General features: G+C 41.9%; 1 protein-coding gene and 1 long non-coding RNA gene across 2 annotated transcripts in view; one reads left to right on the top strand and one right to left on the bottom strand.

The window, feature by feature from the left end:
* The window catches only part of LOC140188375 (cysteine dioxygenase type 1-like), a 17,149-nt gene extending 13,612 nt beyond the window's left edge, over positions 1-3,537 (top strand). Inside the window, exon 5 of the mRNA XM_072244603.1 lies at positions 2,547-3,537. Coding sequence (XP_072100704.1) covers positions 2,547-2,576 — 30 coding nt within the window. The 3' untranslated portion in view covers positions 2,577-3,537. The remainder of the gene's footprint in view (positions 1-2,546) is intronic.
* Positions 1-15,522, bottom strand: part of LOC140188376 (uncharacterized) — a 19,268-nt gene extending 3,746 nt beyond the window's left edge. Inside the window, exon 1 of the long non-coding RNA XR_011883290.1 lies at positions 15,214-15,522. This is a non-coding gene — a long non-coding RNA (uncharacterized lncRNA). The remainder of the gene's footprint in view (positions 1-15,213) is intronic.

Here is a 15,522-nt window from a genome sequence, read left to right as displayed (position 1 = left end):
ACAACACACACAAAACACTGGAGGAATTTAGCAACTCTGGCAGCATCTGTGGAGTGGAATAAACAGTTGATGTTTTGGTCCAAGACCCTTCATCAGAACTGGAAAGGAAGGAGGCAGAATCCAGAATAAGAAGGTGGGGGTGGGGGAGAAGTTAAAGCTAGATCACAGATGGGGAGCAGTGAGAGAGGATCTCATTGAACTACAGTCAAAGAGAAGATTTAAACTTCAGTGGAGGGAAAGTTACTTCGCAGTGAAGCAGCAACTCATAAACGCAAGATTTTGTACATGCGGAAATCTTAAGCAACACAATAACACAGGCCATAGGTATGACTATATAGAGCACTGCTGGAGTGTATCATCATGAAGATTTAAGCTTGCACTAATGAGAAACATGGATACCACATGTGGCATTTTTGGCCTGGATCATATTGAGAATGGATTGTGGTAAAGCTGTGATCACATACATCATTTAAAGTATGTATGTGATCACAGTGAAATAAAGTGAAATATTTTTTATCTAATCAGGTTACGCCCACCATGAAGAACTTTAAATCTTCTCGTCAGGTGTTCAAAAGTCCAGCTTGTATTTATTCCCCTTCCCTCACCTTCTTATTCTGGCCCCTTCCTTTCCAGTCCTGATGAACAGTCTCTGCCTGAAATGTCATCCGTCCATTTCCCTCCATAGATACTGCTGGATTTGCCGAGTTCCTCCAGCACTTTGTGTGTATGTTGCTCAAGTCTTCCAGCATCTACAGAATCTCTTACGTTACTATTAAGTGTTGATGTACGGAGGGATTTTGGGATCCCAATCCATAACTTACTGGACGTGGCCACACAAGTTGATAGACTGGTATAGGAGATAAATGGCATGCTTGCCTTGCATTAGTCAAAGTATTGCAACTTCATAAAACTCCTGTCCGGCCACATCTGCATTCATTTCAGGTCTCCTATTTTAAGAAGTATGTGAGCAGGGAATCCAGAGGAGGTGTGTGGGCCAAGTGCTTTTTTAACACAGCTATAGGTGCTTGAAATGCACTGTTAGTAGTGGTAGTGGAGACAAATACAATATAGGTGCTTAAGAGGCCCTTAGGCATATAAATGTGCGGAGAATGGAGGGATATATTCAGGCAGAAAAGTTTAGTACAATTAGGCATCATTAGCAGAATTAGTTCAACACAACATCGGGGCTAAAGAGCCTATTCCTGTGCTGAAACATTCTACATTCTAAGAATTGCTTGGCTACAGCCCACATTTGAGAACTGAAACACACAGCCCAACATAGCTGGGTACAGATTGAGTACCCGTTACCTGAAATGCTTGGGGCTGGAAGTGTTTCAGATTTCAAATTTTTTTTCAAATTTTGAAATGTATAATGAGATAGTTTGGGATCGCCATCATTTCCAACTGTTTTTCTTACATTTGTTCATCACATATATACTGATACAGCCATTCAGTGTGTTAGATTTTCATCTGCAACGGTCTTGGCAAATTCATCAATGAACTTCTTTACTGCTTCGTAATCAGCAGACGCTTTATCACCACAAATCTTTAAAAAATTAATTCTGTGTCTTTTCTTAAATTTCTGCAATCAGCCTGCTGAATATTCACAGCGATCTTCAATTTTAAATTCATCATGATAGATCTTTGCTTGTTTCATGATCAGCAAACCTTAAAGCGGCATATGTTCATTTCAACATTGGCAAATCCACTCTTTCAAATCCACCCTACACAATTGAGATCTTCATTTTTTGCTTTATGCAATGTTTTTCTATTTTTCATTATTAAATTCTGTTCATTACATATGTGAGGTCACTTCTCAGAACTGTCTGTGGTGTGCAGAGACTTGCATATCACCTGGGAACCTTCCCAGTGCTTGTGGAATTTTCAGTTTTGGATTTCAGAAGTTTTTGGATAAGGTGTATCAATCTGTATTTAGATTAATGTGATTGAGAGAAGTCATGCTAAGTAAAGTTGGGCTGTGATGGAATCAGGAGTGACGTGGACATGGTGGCATTGAATGAGCATAGCACAACAGCACAGGGCGTTGATGTGACCATTTAGAACCCTGCTGGAGTGCATTACAGCTATCACCATGAAGAGTTATTTGCCCAAAGCACCCACTAATGAGAGACATGGATAGCAAGTGTCACATTTTTGGCCTGCAGCATGTTGAGAATGGATTGGGGTAAAGTGATCACATACATACATAATTAAAGTTGAAGTAATGTTATCTCTTGGGAAGTGATACAGTTATACAAGTTAAATCTCTGAGGCTAGAACAATTTTAATGGGACAATATTTTTCCAAGGAGATGGAGGAGATATCACATGGAGAATTATTACATATTATGTCTGTGGAGAAGGAGGATAAAAGCAAAATGGGATACATAATGGGCCTTTCTCAGGGTTTGTGTGCTAAAAAAGTTTCAATATATTGGAGAACGTTGTGATACAATTGTGCTGCAGTGGGAGGGCAGATTAAAAGCATACTGCAAAGTTAAAGTGTACTCAAACATAATAATAACAAAACATTTCTATTACTCCAAGGAAACTGCAGAATCAAAGGAAAACAACTAAAGAAAATGGACTGAGATAAACTGTGGCGTAAAGGATCATCACTGGTGCTTATGGCTGAAGTCAGAGTGATTTTGTGATTTTGTTTGCTCCGCATAGACTTACCTTCTTTAAATGAATGACAGAACCCTATTTTTCAATGATCTGTATATACAGAAGTTTCAAATAGCTCTTGCATTATCGCTTCAAATAACTTTTTTTAGCTTTAGATCTTTTAATTTTACCCAAAAGGGATCTTTCCAGTTGTGTTCATCACTGGAGTATTCACAACTAGCTGACGGAGCCACTTTGTAAGTGGAAAGTTAAAGGATTGAAATGTTAATGCAGATGTCTTTTATTTTCCACTACTTGCCTGGTGCAAGTAACTAGACAGGCAAGATTCTCTCTACTATCATATGGACTGCAACCCACCATCCATCAATAACTGTTTCTGCTTTCAGACATGATCTGAAATATTAACAAATATTCTGTAATATTGACAAATTAATGCATCCACTGTGAGAAATAAGTGACTTACATCTCATAACAACATACAGTCATAGAGCTGTGCACTATAGAAATTGGCCTTTCAACTGCTGAATGAGAAATGGAAACAGACCTTCAGCCAATTCAGATCTTCTGCCAGTTTATCAATGTTAGGAACATACAAGTTATTTTTAAGATTTTTCAGAGATTTTTTTTAGATGCTATGCTCACCTTTTTTACCAAAATTCTTTCTTGCATCAATCTGAATGTTGTCAGTTGCAGTAACATACTATGTTACCAAAGTATTATTTCAAACTGGCTAATAACCATTAAAATGATCAGGCTAACACCCAATAAAAAGTATGGACAACTATGTGCTATTTACTCGCTAATAATCAAACAGCAATTTCTAAATTGATCTGACAAGCCATCATAAAAACCTTTCAAAACTCACCATTCCTTTTATTGTGATATTGTTACTAAAAGTGAAAAATAAAGTTTACATGACTTTTATATGACTTTGTTACTATTATTGTGTGGGGTGCACCTGCCCTGTTGCTGCATTTCTTTTTTTTTGATACACTAAAATGTTGCTTCAGTCACAACTCAGTTGGCAAGTAAACCTAAAGGTGATTTATAAACACAAATGATAAGAAAAAAGCAAACAAAATAATAGTGTTCATAGAAGACAAAAAAAACTGCAACCTGCATAAATGGTCTTCCACCTCTTTTTTATTCTCATTATCATTCCTCCCCCTCCTCCTTTTCACAACCTCCTTGGTTTGTGTCGTCTCTGTGAAGATAAAGGACATAAACCTCCAGCCTGGGCTAGACTCAGAGCCCAAATGGTTCTCGTCCTGCTTGATGCCCCAGCCAGTAGCTCCATGGGTGTACACGTGTGTGTGTGTGTGTGTGTGTGTGTGTGTGTGTGTGTGTGTGTGTGTATGTGTGTGTGTATAGAGACTCCACAGAGTTCTGATCTCAACGCCATTGAGGCTGTCTGGGATTACCTGGAAATCGAGACAAAGTCTCCAAGATGCTTGAAAAAACCTACCAGCCAATTTTCTTACAAAACTGCACAACAGTGTTCTAAAGAGAATTGATGCAGTTTTTAAAGGCAAGGCGTGGTCACACAAAATTTGATTTAGTTTTTTACTGTTTACTGCTCTTCATCTTCTTTTTAATATTTAGAAGTTTTTCATTATTTTTGAAAGCACCTCTGCTTTACAATTTTTTACACGCCTCAGACTTTTGCACAGTACAGTGTGACTGAACGTGTACACAAGTACAAGTATGTGCATGTTTGTCTGTTTGTGCAATTGGTTCCTTGCTCCTTCGTTGATATATTTGTGCAGTCACTAGTTTTATATCAAATCCCTTCACTAAGATTTCAACACGTTACAGTGAAGTGCTCAGGACAAGCGGCACTGGTGTCTGCCTGCCTGTTTTTGAGTGTCAGGTTGTGCAGGTTGCTGTCTAAGGTGTCAGGATGGTAGCACACATGAGGGGTGGTTGAAATGTCAGTTTTCATCTTGACAGCATATGCATTTGCCTTGCTCTATTTTCTGGTTTTACTGCTTCTTACAGTGAGCTAAGCAGCCAGCTTGTGGAACATGTCAATGCATGGAGGCTTAAAGCTCCTGCATGTGGCACAGAGGCCCTCATTCTGTGTAGAATGAAGCTGGGACTTGGAGGACAGACTAATCCCCCTGCCTTCTCCCGCCTTTCTCTGTACCACAGCACACGTTTTACAGCAGCTCTGTGACCTTGGGGCACTTATTATCATGCTCAACATTAGCAAAAACTGTGTTATCATCATTCTGGTTTAGCTAAACTAGAAACTGGCTGGAGTCAGGACTTCATGCTTTGGCTCTTGGTAGGGTCACCCATACCCAGAGGTCAGACTCATAGTGGTCCAACTGTCCTCCAAGTTTGGGAGTTCAGCTCAGGGCTAACAACCCTTACCGGTAAAACAAAATTATTACAGAAACAGCAGTGAAGATTCTTTCTACATCTGAGTGTGATGGTATTCCTGAGTCTCTACCCAGGACTTGCATGACTGACAGTAGTGAAAACCAAGAAGAAGCTACAGACATGATAAAATAAATCCTGAACCCAGACATCCCACCTCTCCCGGAAGTTCCGGGAGTCTCCCGCATATTGATGGTGGCTCCCTGACGCCTGGAAATTATAATTTCCTGGAAATCGATACAATATCCCGGAAATCGATTTTTTTGACAGGGAGAGGGACAGCGAGCATCCTGCTTGGTCTCTCTTCATGCTAAGAGTGGTCCCCATTCGCGAGGAAACAATATGATTTGGCGATATAGTCCTTGTCATAGTTATAGTCAAACTTTATTGATCCCGGAGGAAATTGGTTTTCGTTATAGTTGCACCATAAATAATTAAATAGTAATAAAACCATAAATAGTTAAATAGTAATATGTAAATTATGCCAGGAAATAAGTCCAGGACCAGCCTATTGGCTCAGGGGTCTGACCCTCCAAGGGAGGAGTTGTAAAGTTTAATGGCCACAGGCAGGAATGACTTCCTATGACGCTCTGTGCTGTATCTCAGTGGAATGAGTCTCTGGCTGAATGTACTCCTGTGCCCATCCAGTACATTATGTAGTGGATGGGAGACATTGTCCAAGACGGCATGCAACTTGGACAGCATCCTCTTTTCAGACACCACCGTGAGAGAGTCCAGTTCCATCCCTACAACATCACTGGCCTCATATTGTTATATTGTTATGAAACAATATGAGTCAGCTGCACCTTTCCTCATTCCCTGTCCACTGTTGAACTTGAACGCACGCGAGGTCATTACACACGTGTCATCCATGTCAGCGTGGGAATATCAACTCAAGCTTGCACATGACGGTGGACTGAAAAGTATGTTTGACGTAACATCTCTGCCGGCATTCTGGATCAAAGTCAAGGCTGAATATCCTGAGACAGCCACGAAAGCACTGAAAATGTTGCTTCCATTTCCAACATATCTCTGCGAAGCGGAGTTTTCTGCAACGAATGCAACGAAAACTAAATTGCGGAATAGACTGGACATAAGGAACCCCCTTCGAGTATCGCTGTCTCCCATCACCCTTCGATGGCACCGTCTTGTTGCAGGAAAACAAGCCCAGGGCTCCCACTGATTCAGCGATATTGGTGTGTTGCAATGATTTCATATGTTCATATGAGGAAAATATGCGCTGTGTGTTTAATATCCAAACGTTACTTAAAATGTTATGATGCTATCGACTTATAATTGACTTATCACCTATATTCCGGTCGTGATTAACACCCCTGTCCCTGGTGGGCCGGTCCACAAGAATATTGTCAATATTAAACCGGTCCGCGGTGCAAAAAAAGGTTGGGGACCCCTGGTGAGTAGACCTATCAGTTTTCTCTGTGGGCGGGCTTTACAGTCGACCTCAAAAATAATGACAGTGTTGCTCGCTGCACTGTTTGCAAGTGACTTTTCTATTGCCCATGGTGGGTTAAAATGTAAAAGACGTGTTGAGGTGAGTTTAACAGATGTCATTTGTTTATTAGCATAGCTGATATTATTTAAACTAGCTGGTTGGCTGTTGAGGAGCTACGCTATTGATGTCCTACGTGATGAGGCCAAACTCCCTGTAGACTTGCTTAAAGTTGTAATAGAATAAACATGATAATATAAGTACATATTTTAATGTCACTTTTTCTGCTTATACCCAACTTCGTCTACAGATTAGACAAATTCACTAAACAAAGTATTACATACATCCTTGGAGGTCGATGTGGGGGTGGGGGGGGGTGCTACCTCCCTGAAATGAGTTTTTGCAGGGTGGGATGTCTGTGAACCCTGCCAGAGATGGAGGACCTTCATTGTTGCCCTAAACGCTAGTGGTGTAATTAATGGGCAGTAAGTCAACTAGAAACTGGATCACAGAGCACTGGCTTTAAGAACTATATATGTAAGTTTTACCTAGAAGAAACTGTATTAGCAATCACTTTCAGGTAAAATTGTGCAAGTTGCAAAAGTAGACTTGGCTCTTCTGATAACAATCTACAGCTGTAGGTCTTCCCTTCTCCAGTTGTCAGGTACACAGTTTACAACACCACCAATTCCAATAGTACTGAGGTCACATCATGATCAAAATAGACCAGTCTCCATAGAACAGGGAGCACATCCTGCTACATTCTTGCTGTCCTAGCTATTCCAAATGATGGGTACTCTGACAGGACAGCCTTACACTGTTAAACACAAATTCATAGACAAACATAGCATGGAAGCAGGCACTTTGACCCACTGAGACCTCTCAGATAACAATCACCCTTTTATGCTATCCTAAATCAATTTCATTTTCTTCTCTCCTCACATCCTCCATCGAAGTGAGGAGACCGGAACTGCACCCCGTGCTCTCGATCTAGCCTCACCATTACCCTATGCGTATTTTGCATAACCTCCCTGCTCTTAAATTCAATCCCTCTAGCAATGAAGAGCGAGAGGTGATGTTGCAGCTTTATGGGACCCTGGTCAGACCCCACTTGGAGTACTGTGCTCAGCTCTGGTTGCTTCACTACAGGAAGGATGTGGAAAGGGTGCAGAGATTTACAGGGATGTTTCCTGGATTGGGGAGCATGTCATAGAACCATAGAAACTACAGCACAGAAACAGGCCTTTTGGCCCTTCTTGGCTGTGCCGAACCATTTTCTGCCTAGTCCCACTGACCTGCACACGGACCATATCCCTCCATACGCCTCCCATCACCTCCTATGAGAATAGGTTGAGTGAACTTGGCCTTTTCTCCTTGGAGCTACAGAGGATGAGAGGTGACCTGATAGAGGTGTATAAGATGATGAGAGGCATTGATCGTGTGGATAGTCAGAAGCTTTTTCCCAGGGCTGAAATGGTTAACACACGAGGGCACAGTTTTGAGGTGCTTGGAAGTAGGTACAGAGCAGATGTCAAGGGTAAGTTTTTTAGCAGAGGGTGGTGAGTGGGTGGAATGGGCTGCCGGCTACGGTGGTGGAGGCGGATGCAATAGGGTCTTTTAAGAGACTCCTGGATAGGTAAATGGAGCTTAGAAAAATACAGGGCTATGGGTAATCCCAGGTAATTTCTAAAGTAAGTACATGTTTGTAAGTGGCATAAGTGGCAAGAACAGGAAGACAAATTTCTATCTGAATGGTGTCAAGTTAGGAGAAGGGGAAGTACAACGAGATCTCAGTGTCCTTGTTCATCAGTCGCTAAAAGTAAGCATGTAGGTACAGCAGGCAGTGAAGAAAGCTAATGGCATGTTGGCCTTCATAACAAGGGGAGTTGAGTATAGGAGCAAAGAGGTCCTTCTGCAGTTGTACAGGGCCCTGGTGAGGACACACCTGGAGTATTGTGTGCAGTTTTGGTCTCCAAATTTGAGGAAGGACATTCTTGCTATTGAGGGAGTGCAGCAGAGGTTCACGAGGTTAATTCCCGGGATGGCGGGACTGTCATATGTTGAAAGATTGGAGCAACTGGGCTTGTATACACTGGAATTTAGAAGGATGAGAGGGGATCTGATTGAAACATATAAGATTATTAAGGGATTGGACACGCTAGAGGCAGGAAACATGTTCCCGATGTTGGGGGAGTCCAGAACCAGAGGCCACAGTTTAAGAATAAGGGGTAGACCATTTAGAACGGAGTTGAGGAAAAAGTTTTTCACACAGACTGTTGTGGTTCTGTGGAATGCTCTGCCTCAGAAGGCAGTGGAGGCCAATTCTCTGGATTCTTTCAAGAAAGAGTTAGATAGAGCTCTTAAAGATAGCAGAGTCAAGGGATATGGGGAGAAGGCAGGAAAAGGGTACTGATTGTGGATGATCAGCCATGATCACAGTGAATGGCAGTGCCGGCTCAAAGGGCTGAATGGCCTACTCCTGCACTTATTGTCTATTGTTTGGCACAGCATCGTGGGCCAAGAGGCCTGTATTGTGCTGTAGGTTTTCTGTGACTCCTCCCCCCTCCCCCCCCCCCCCCGGATTCTACCATTCACTTACACACCAGATCTAATTAACAGCAGTCCATTAACCTGCCAGCCTGTGTGTCTGGGGTTGGAGAGGGAATCCAGCAGAAACCCACTCCACCCCAGGCACCATGACATACTTGAACCAAAGAGTTGGATTCGAGATGAGGTGAGGTGAGTGCCCTTGAGATCGAGATGGCATTGAACCAGATACGGTATCTAGAAGCCCTGATAAAAATGGTCATCACAAAACAAGCATCCAATTGGCAGAGTAAGATGTTTTGATGGATGGAAGTTGATCATACACCTCTGAGGTATCTCTTCCTTGAGCACTGTCCTAGGCTCACCGATCTTCACCGATGATCTTTCTTCCATCAGAAATGGAGAAGCTCACTGACTACAGTGTGTTCACTCACAACACACACTCCGTCCATTACCACGGTCCCAATAAATCAATTAAGCACTGTCATGACCACTTCTTGCATTCCTTGGGCTTTCAAAAGCACATTAAAGTCTATACAGTACATAAACAATGAGGCCAAATGAAGACAAGACATTCATATTTTAATAGTGCCTGAGACAAAGAAAGAATCCAGCTACTATGAACAAATACTTTACAGACATTAACAGACCTACAATACTTTGTACACTCTGCAAACATTACTAACAGACTCCATATGCAACAAGATCAGAAAGAGCCCGATCATCATTTGATCTGCTAGACATTCATTCAATGATTTACAAAATCTGAGGCTACGTCCACACTACGCCGGATAAGTTTGAAAACGCCGGTTTCGAGTAAAAACGACAGGCGTACACACTAAGCGTTTTTCAAAATATCTCTGTCCACACTAACACGGATATTTGGCCGACTCTCCTCTAATGGGCACGCGCAGGACACACAGAAAACAAGCGAAGAGGAAACGGTATACTTAGTGCGCGTTTGTCCAGTTACAAGTAGAAAAACTTAAAAGGAATTGCTCTTAGCTCTTGCGCAGGAGGACTTAAAACTAAAATAAATACTGAAGTGTATGGAGGCAACCAACAGGGAGTTCGCAGACAGTATGACCCGGCTGATGACGAACATTGAAAAACTGACTAACTCTGTTGCACTAATAAAGCACCTTGTTAAATGTATAATACATGTCTGCATCAGTGTTATTTTGTATTTCCATACAATGTTAAATTAGGCTGTTACACATCTATTGTCAGAGAAGTACTTGCATAAATAGGTAAACCACCTTCATACAAGCAAGGACAGAGAACAGGGCAAAGTGAGTATACTTATTTATTCAGTAAACTATGGGTCAAAGTATTTGGTGAGTCCATTTCTAACTCTCCTGGCTTCAGTCTCGTTGCCGTCTGTTCTGAAATTGTTAGGTTCTGTGAAGCGCAGAACCAAATATCGCTATGATGATTGTATGCTCTGGCATCAATTGTTTGGTGACAATAAAGTAGTAATAATAATAAAAGAAGAAGGAGAAAACAATGAAATGCCGGGCTGCCGCCATCTGTTCCGGCACGTCATGACAGCGGTTTTAAAAAGCTCCACTTACCCCGTACACACTGCAACAGATATTAGGCATTTTCAGATTTATTCACACTGGAGACCGTTTCTGAAAATATCCATTTTCGGGGGATGAAAACACCGTTTCAGTGTGGACAGAGAGTCATAACGAAGAGAAAAAGCTTCGTTTTCTAAATTATCCGGCGTAATGTGGATGTAGCCTAATATGATACAAATCTCTCCCACCAGGAACAAAAGGCATCATATCACATGTTTTTATTTAGAAATATATTGCTGGTCTCTCATTATTACTGGGTCTAAATTTCCCCCCCAAGGTAATAAGACAATTATGCACGATGTTCCTACAGAATGGCTACAAGGTGAAGTTGTGAGGAGATCCAGGAGTGCCCCTCTATTAACCGTTTGAAGAGAGACAGACAGAGTCATTTATCATCGATGGTTTGTTTTGCAGAGAGAGATGAAGATTGACGGTTGGACTGTCACAGGAGGTAACTTTGGAGTTTTACTTTGGAGATAACACTAAGCCGCTCGAAGGTTGCTATGGTGACCGACAGCACATTGTTGATGTTACTTTCAAGGACTTGTTACTTGCTTACATTTCTTTACAGACAAAGGAAGGAGGGACTCTTTGACTGACAGGTGATGCTCAGCCTGGTGAGATAAATAGGAGGTCAGATGATACAGACCTCAGACACATGATCTGGACACTGAATGAGCATTGTTGTGCCTGCAGAGAAAGTGGGTTTTGGAGGATCGATCAGGCAGATTGATCCAATTGCTCTGCCAGTGAAAATTCAAAAGCAAGACCAGTGGGGAGCTGTCCATGTGTCTGACCCCAGCCTGGGTAGACAGCTCAACCACACCGAAGTATGGGCCCCTTTGTTGTTAAGTCACAGTCAGTGACTTGTGAAGGATTTCGGAGGACGACGAGAAGATTGATGGCAACAGCTCACCTGAAAACTCAAATCACTCTCTCTCCCTCTCTCCCCCCATCGTTACTCAACTAAATACCACCAACTGAACTGAACTGAACTTTACTCAACATTGTAAGACTGTATCTTTTTACCCCTAGACTTAAAGAAGTTTGGTTTTTCATACATATTTTTCCACACTTACTGATTTACATACTTTTATATATAATTCTTGCTAACCTGTTTGATTTATCTTCACTTAGTTTACTGTATTGCATAGTTCTTAATAAATATTGTTAGTTTATAGCATACTAGACTCCAAAGTGGTTTCTATTTCTGCTGGTTCTTTATTACCGTCACGGGGTTCGTGACCAAGTAAGTAAATCAGGCCTTTAAAGGGGCCAGCGGAAAAACCAGGAAACCTAACAATGAAGAGGAATACGTCACTACCACCTACAGCCCTCTGGAGACGTCGCGGGCTTATCAACAAAACGTCAAAGATGGAGGGTGCCCACCTGATGACCCCAATGACGTACCTAACCTCGTCACCACTCCAAGCCCACTGCCAATATCGAGAGTGCTGCCTTACCATAGGGATTGAAACATCAAGTCCTAGTAGCTCTACTATTGCCTGTCTTCCCATTATTTCCACAGTTTCTGGAAGGATCACCAGGATCCTGAAGAAATACCGGATCAATACCATCCACAAACCCATAAGGAAGCCTAAGTCACAGCTTATGCAGGTCAAAGGTGACCTGGGATTTAGGTCGGCTGGCGTTTCCAGGATTCTTGTGAATGTGGAGCAGTATATATCAGCCAGACAGGACCTACGGTGGAAATCTGCATTAAGGAGCAGAAGAGGCATATCCGTTTGGGCTACCCGGAGGAATTGGCAGTAGCAGAACATTGCATTGGCAAGGGCTATAGGATTGACTTCAAGGCATAAAACTACTGCGCTGTGCCAATGGCTCTTGGGACCGCTTGGTCTGGTGAAGGAAGCCATTGAAATAAAACTAGAGGAAAAGAATTTTAACAAAGACAAAGGTCTTGCTCTAAGTAAGAACTGGAATTTGATTGTAAACAAGATTAGAGAGTGGAAACCTGATTGGATGAGGACAAACCAATCAGGAGGGACAGACTATGGGGTTATAAATACCACCAGACCAGACAAGCCCAGGCATCTGTCCCCATCAGAAGTATGTGCTTCAAGGAAGCAGAGCAATTTCAACAGCATCAATCATAAATGAATACTTAAATAACAAATGGGGATCTTATCTGAAGATTTTTACTGATGGCTCAGTGGACCCAGAGAGCAGTAAGACAGGATTTAGGATGTACGTGACTCAACTTGGAGTTAAGATTGGTCACCGGGTTTCAGATGGTGATTCTGTCTTTGCAACAGAATTATTAGCAATCCTCTGGGCCTTATGGTGGATAGAAGACTCTCGACCATGCAGGGTTATCATCTGTTCGGATTCTGCTGCTGCCTTAGAGGCTATAAAAGGGAATAAATCAAAAGCTCGTCCTGACGTAGTTATTGAGATTCTCTTAGTGTTGTTTAGTGTAGGGAAGATGGGTTGTGCTGTCAGATTTACATGTGTACCTGGACATGCTGGGGTGGAGGGAAATGAAATTGTGGATGGCACTGCAAAGTCTTCCTTATAGAGCAGGCAAGGCAGAGCAGAATTGAGAAATAGGATAAAAGCAGGTATAGAGAAGAAGTGGCAGGAGACTGGAAAAATGAATTAAAGGGAAGGCATTTCTTTTCTAGTCACCCACTAGTTAAAAAGCTCTCAGACTGTTACTTTTTAAATCGTAGAGATATGGTGAAATTAACAAGACTTAGGTTGGGGCATTGTGGGCTAAACTATTATTTAAAGATAATAGGAAAACATCCTACTGGATTATGTGACTGTGGGAGTCCAGAGACAGTCCAGAACGTCTTGCTGAGCTGTAATCGATACAAAATTGAAAGAAGCATGTTGTGCAAGAGGCTGTCTGGCTTAAATGTATTTTGTTTTTCTATTAAATCTTTGTTTGACCACCAAGAGAACTACCATCTGACTGAAGAGTTTATTATTCAGTTTATACGTGTGACTAGTTTATATTCGAGAATTTGAGTTTCTTGAAATTCTGTAATTAATTAGACATCCTGCGGAGGGCAGTAATACGGTTAGATGCTTCTAAACTGCCGGAAATAGAAGCAGCCGCAGCCCAGGCATCATCCCTGATGAAGATGGCAGAGTTTGTCATCAAAACATCGGTTACAATCAATAGCTGTACTCGTCTGGAAGCCTGAAAAGAGTTTATTCATTGGGTCTAAAGACACTGCACAACAGCATTATAAGCACTTGTGATCAGGACATGGGCAAGGCCCTACAAAAATGGCATCACCTGCTTGAAGGCAAATAAGAACGGGTAATATATACTGCCCTTGTCAGCGAAATTCAGTGAAAAATAAATACAAACAGTATCCAGGTTATATAAGGGTTATGTTCCAGTAAACCAATTTTCTTGTACATCAGAAATGAACAATTTCAATGAAGGTCAAGTAACATGAACCCTTTGTTATTGCCTGTGTATTGAAAGTGCTAGGATCATAGTATCCCATATTCAGTCTTCATGGCCTTAAAGTATCAATGGTTATTACATTGTTTGATGAAGTATAATCAATACATTTGTCATCAGTTTCCAAACCATATCTTAGCAGCTTTCTAACCGACAGCTACAACTTATATAAACTTAAAACAAAGTATATGTTTAATTACAGCATAAGTTACATGCAAACTACTTATTTTTGAAGACTAGCAGTCTACTAGCTACTAGCTGATAACCCTTTCCTACAATTCCTGAAGAGGCTGGAATTTACATAATGAACTTTCCTGTCTTCATTTAAAAAATGGGAAAATTAGGATGAAGTCAAATTTATGCATGTTATATCTTCCACAACTTGGGAACAAAAGGATTAATAAAGTGAGTGTAGAAAATTGAGCCGCTGCTAAATTCCATTAACATTTCAACAAATTTCACAACAATGTAATGGGGCCCACACATTTTAATTCCACCTCCCATTCCCATTCTGATATGTCTACCATGGCCTCCTGTACTGGAGGAGGGTTTTTTTTTCCACACAGAGGGTTGTGGTTCTGTGGAATGCTCTGCCTCAGAGGGCAGTGGAGGCCAATTCTCTGGATTCTTTCAAGAAAGAGTTAGATAGAGCTCTTAAAGATAGCGGAGTCAAGGGATATGGGGAGAAGGCAGGAAAAGGGTACTGATTGTGGATGATCAACCATGATCACAGTGAATGGTGGTGCTAGCTCGAAGGGCTGAATAGCCTACTCCTGCACCTATTGTCTACTGTCAAGATGAAGCCACACTCAGGTTGGAGGAACACCTTATATTCTGTCTGGGTAGCCTCCAACCTGAAGGCGTGAACATTGACTTCTCTAACTTCCGCTAATGCCCCACCTCCCCCTAGTACCCCATCCGTTATTTATTTATATACACACACATTCTTTTTCTCTCTCTCTCTCCTTTTTCTCCCTCTGACCCCTCACTATACCCCTTGCCCATCCTCTGGGTTTTCCACCCCTCCCCCTTTTCCTTCTCCCGGACCTCCTGTCCCATGATCCTCTCATATCCCTTTTGCCTATCACCTGTCCAGCTCTTGGCTCTATCCCTCCCCCTCCTGTCTTCTCCTATCATTTTGGATCTCCCCCTCCCCCTCCAACTTTCAAATCCCTTACTCACTCTTCCTTCAGTTAGTCCTGACGAAGGGTCTCGGTCTGAAACGTCGACTGCACCTCTTCCTACAGATGCTGCCTGGCCTGCTGCGTTCACCAGCAACTTTGATGTGTGTTGCTTGAATTTCCAGCATCTGCAGAATTCCTCGTATTTTCGGACTTAACTACTCAGTCAATTAAAATGTTGCAGATTTTTCTTCTTCTAAGGAAAAGAAGAGGCATGAAAACATGCTCAGTAGAAGGGTCTCGATCCGAAATGTCGACTGTTCATTTCCCTGCACAGACTATACGAATTTGATACAGGACACCCAGAACT

The sequence above is a fragment of the Mobula birostris genome, chromosome 26, assembly GCF_030028105.1.
Source record: "Mobula birostris isolate sMobBir1 chromosome 26, sMobBir1.hap1, whole genome shotgun sequence".
Lineage (NCBI taxonomy): Eukaryota > Metazoa > Chordata > Chondrichthyes > Myliobatiformes > Myliobatidae > Mobula > Mobula birostris.
This window is presented reverse-complemented; position numbering and strand designations above follow the sequence as displayed.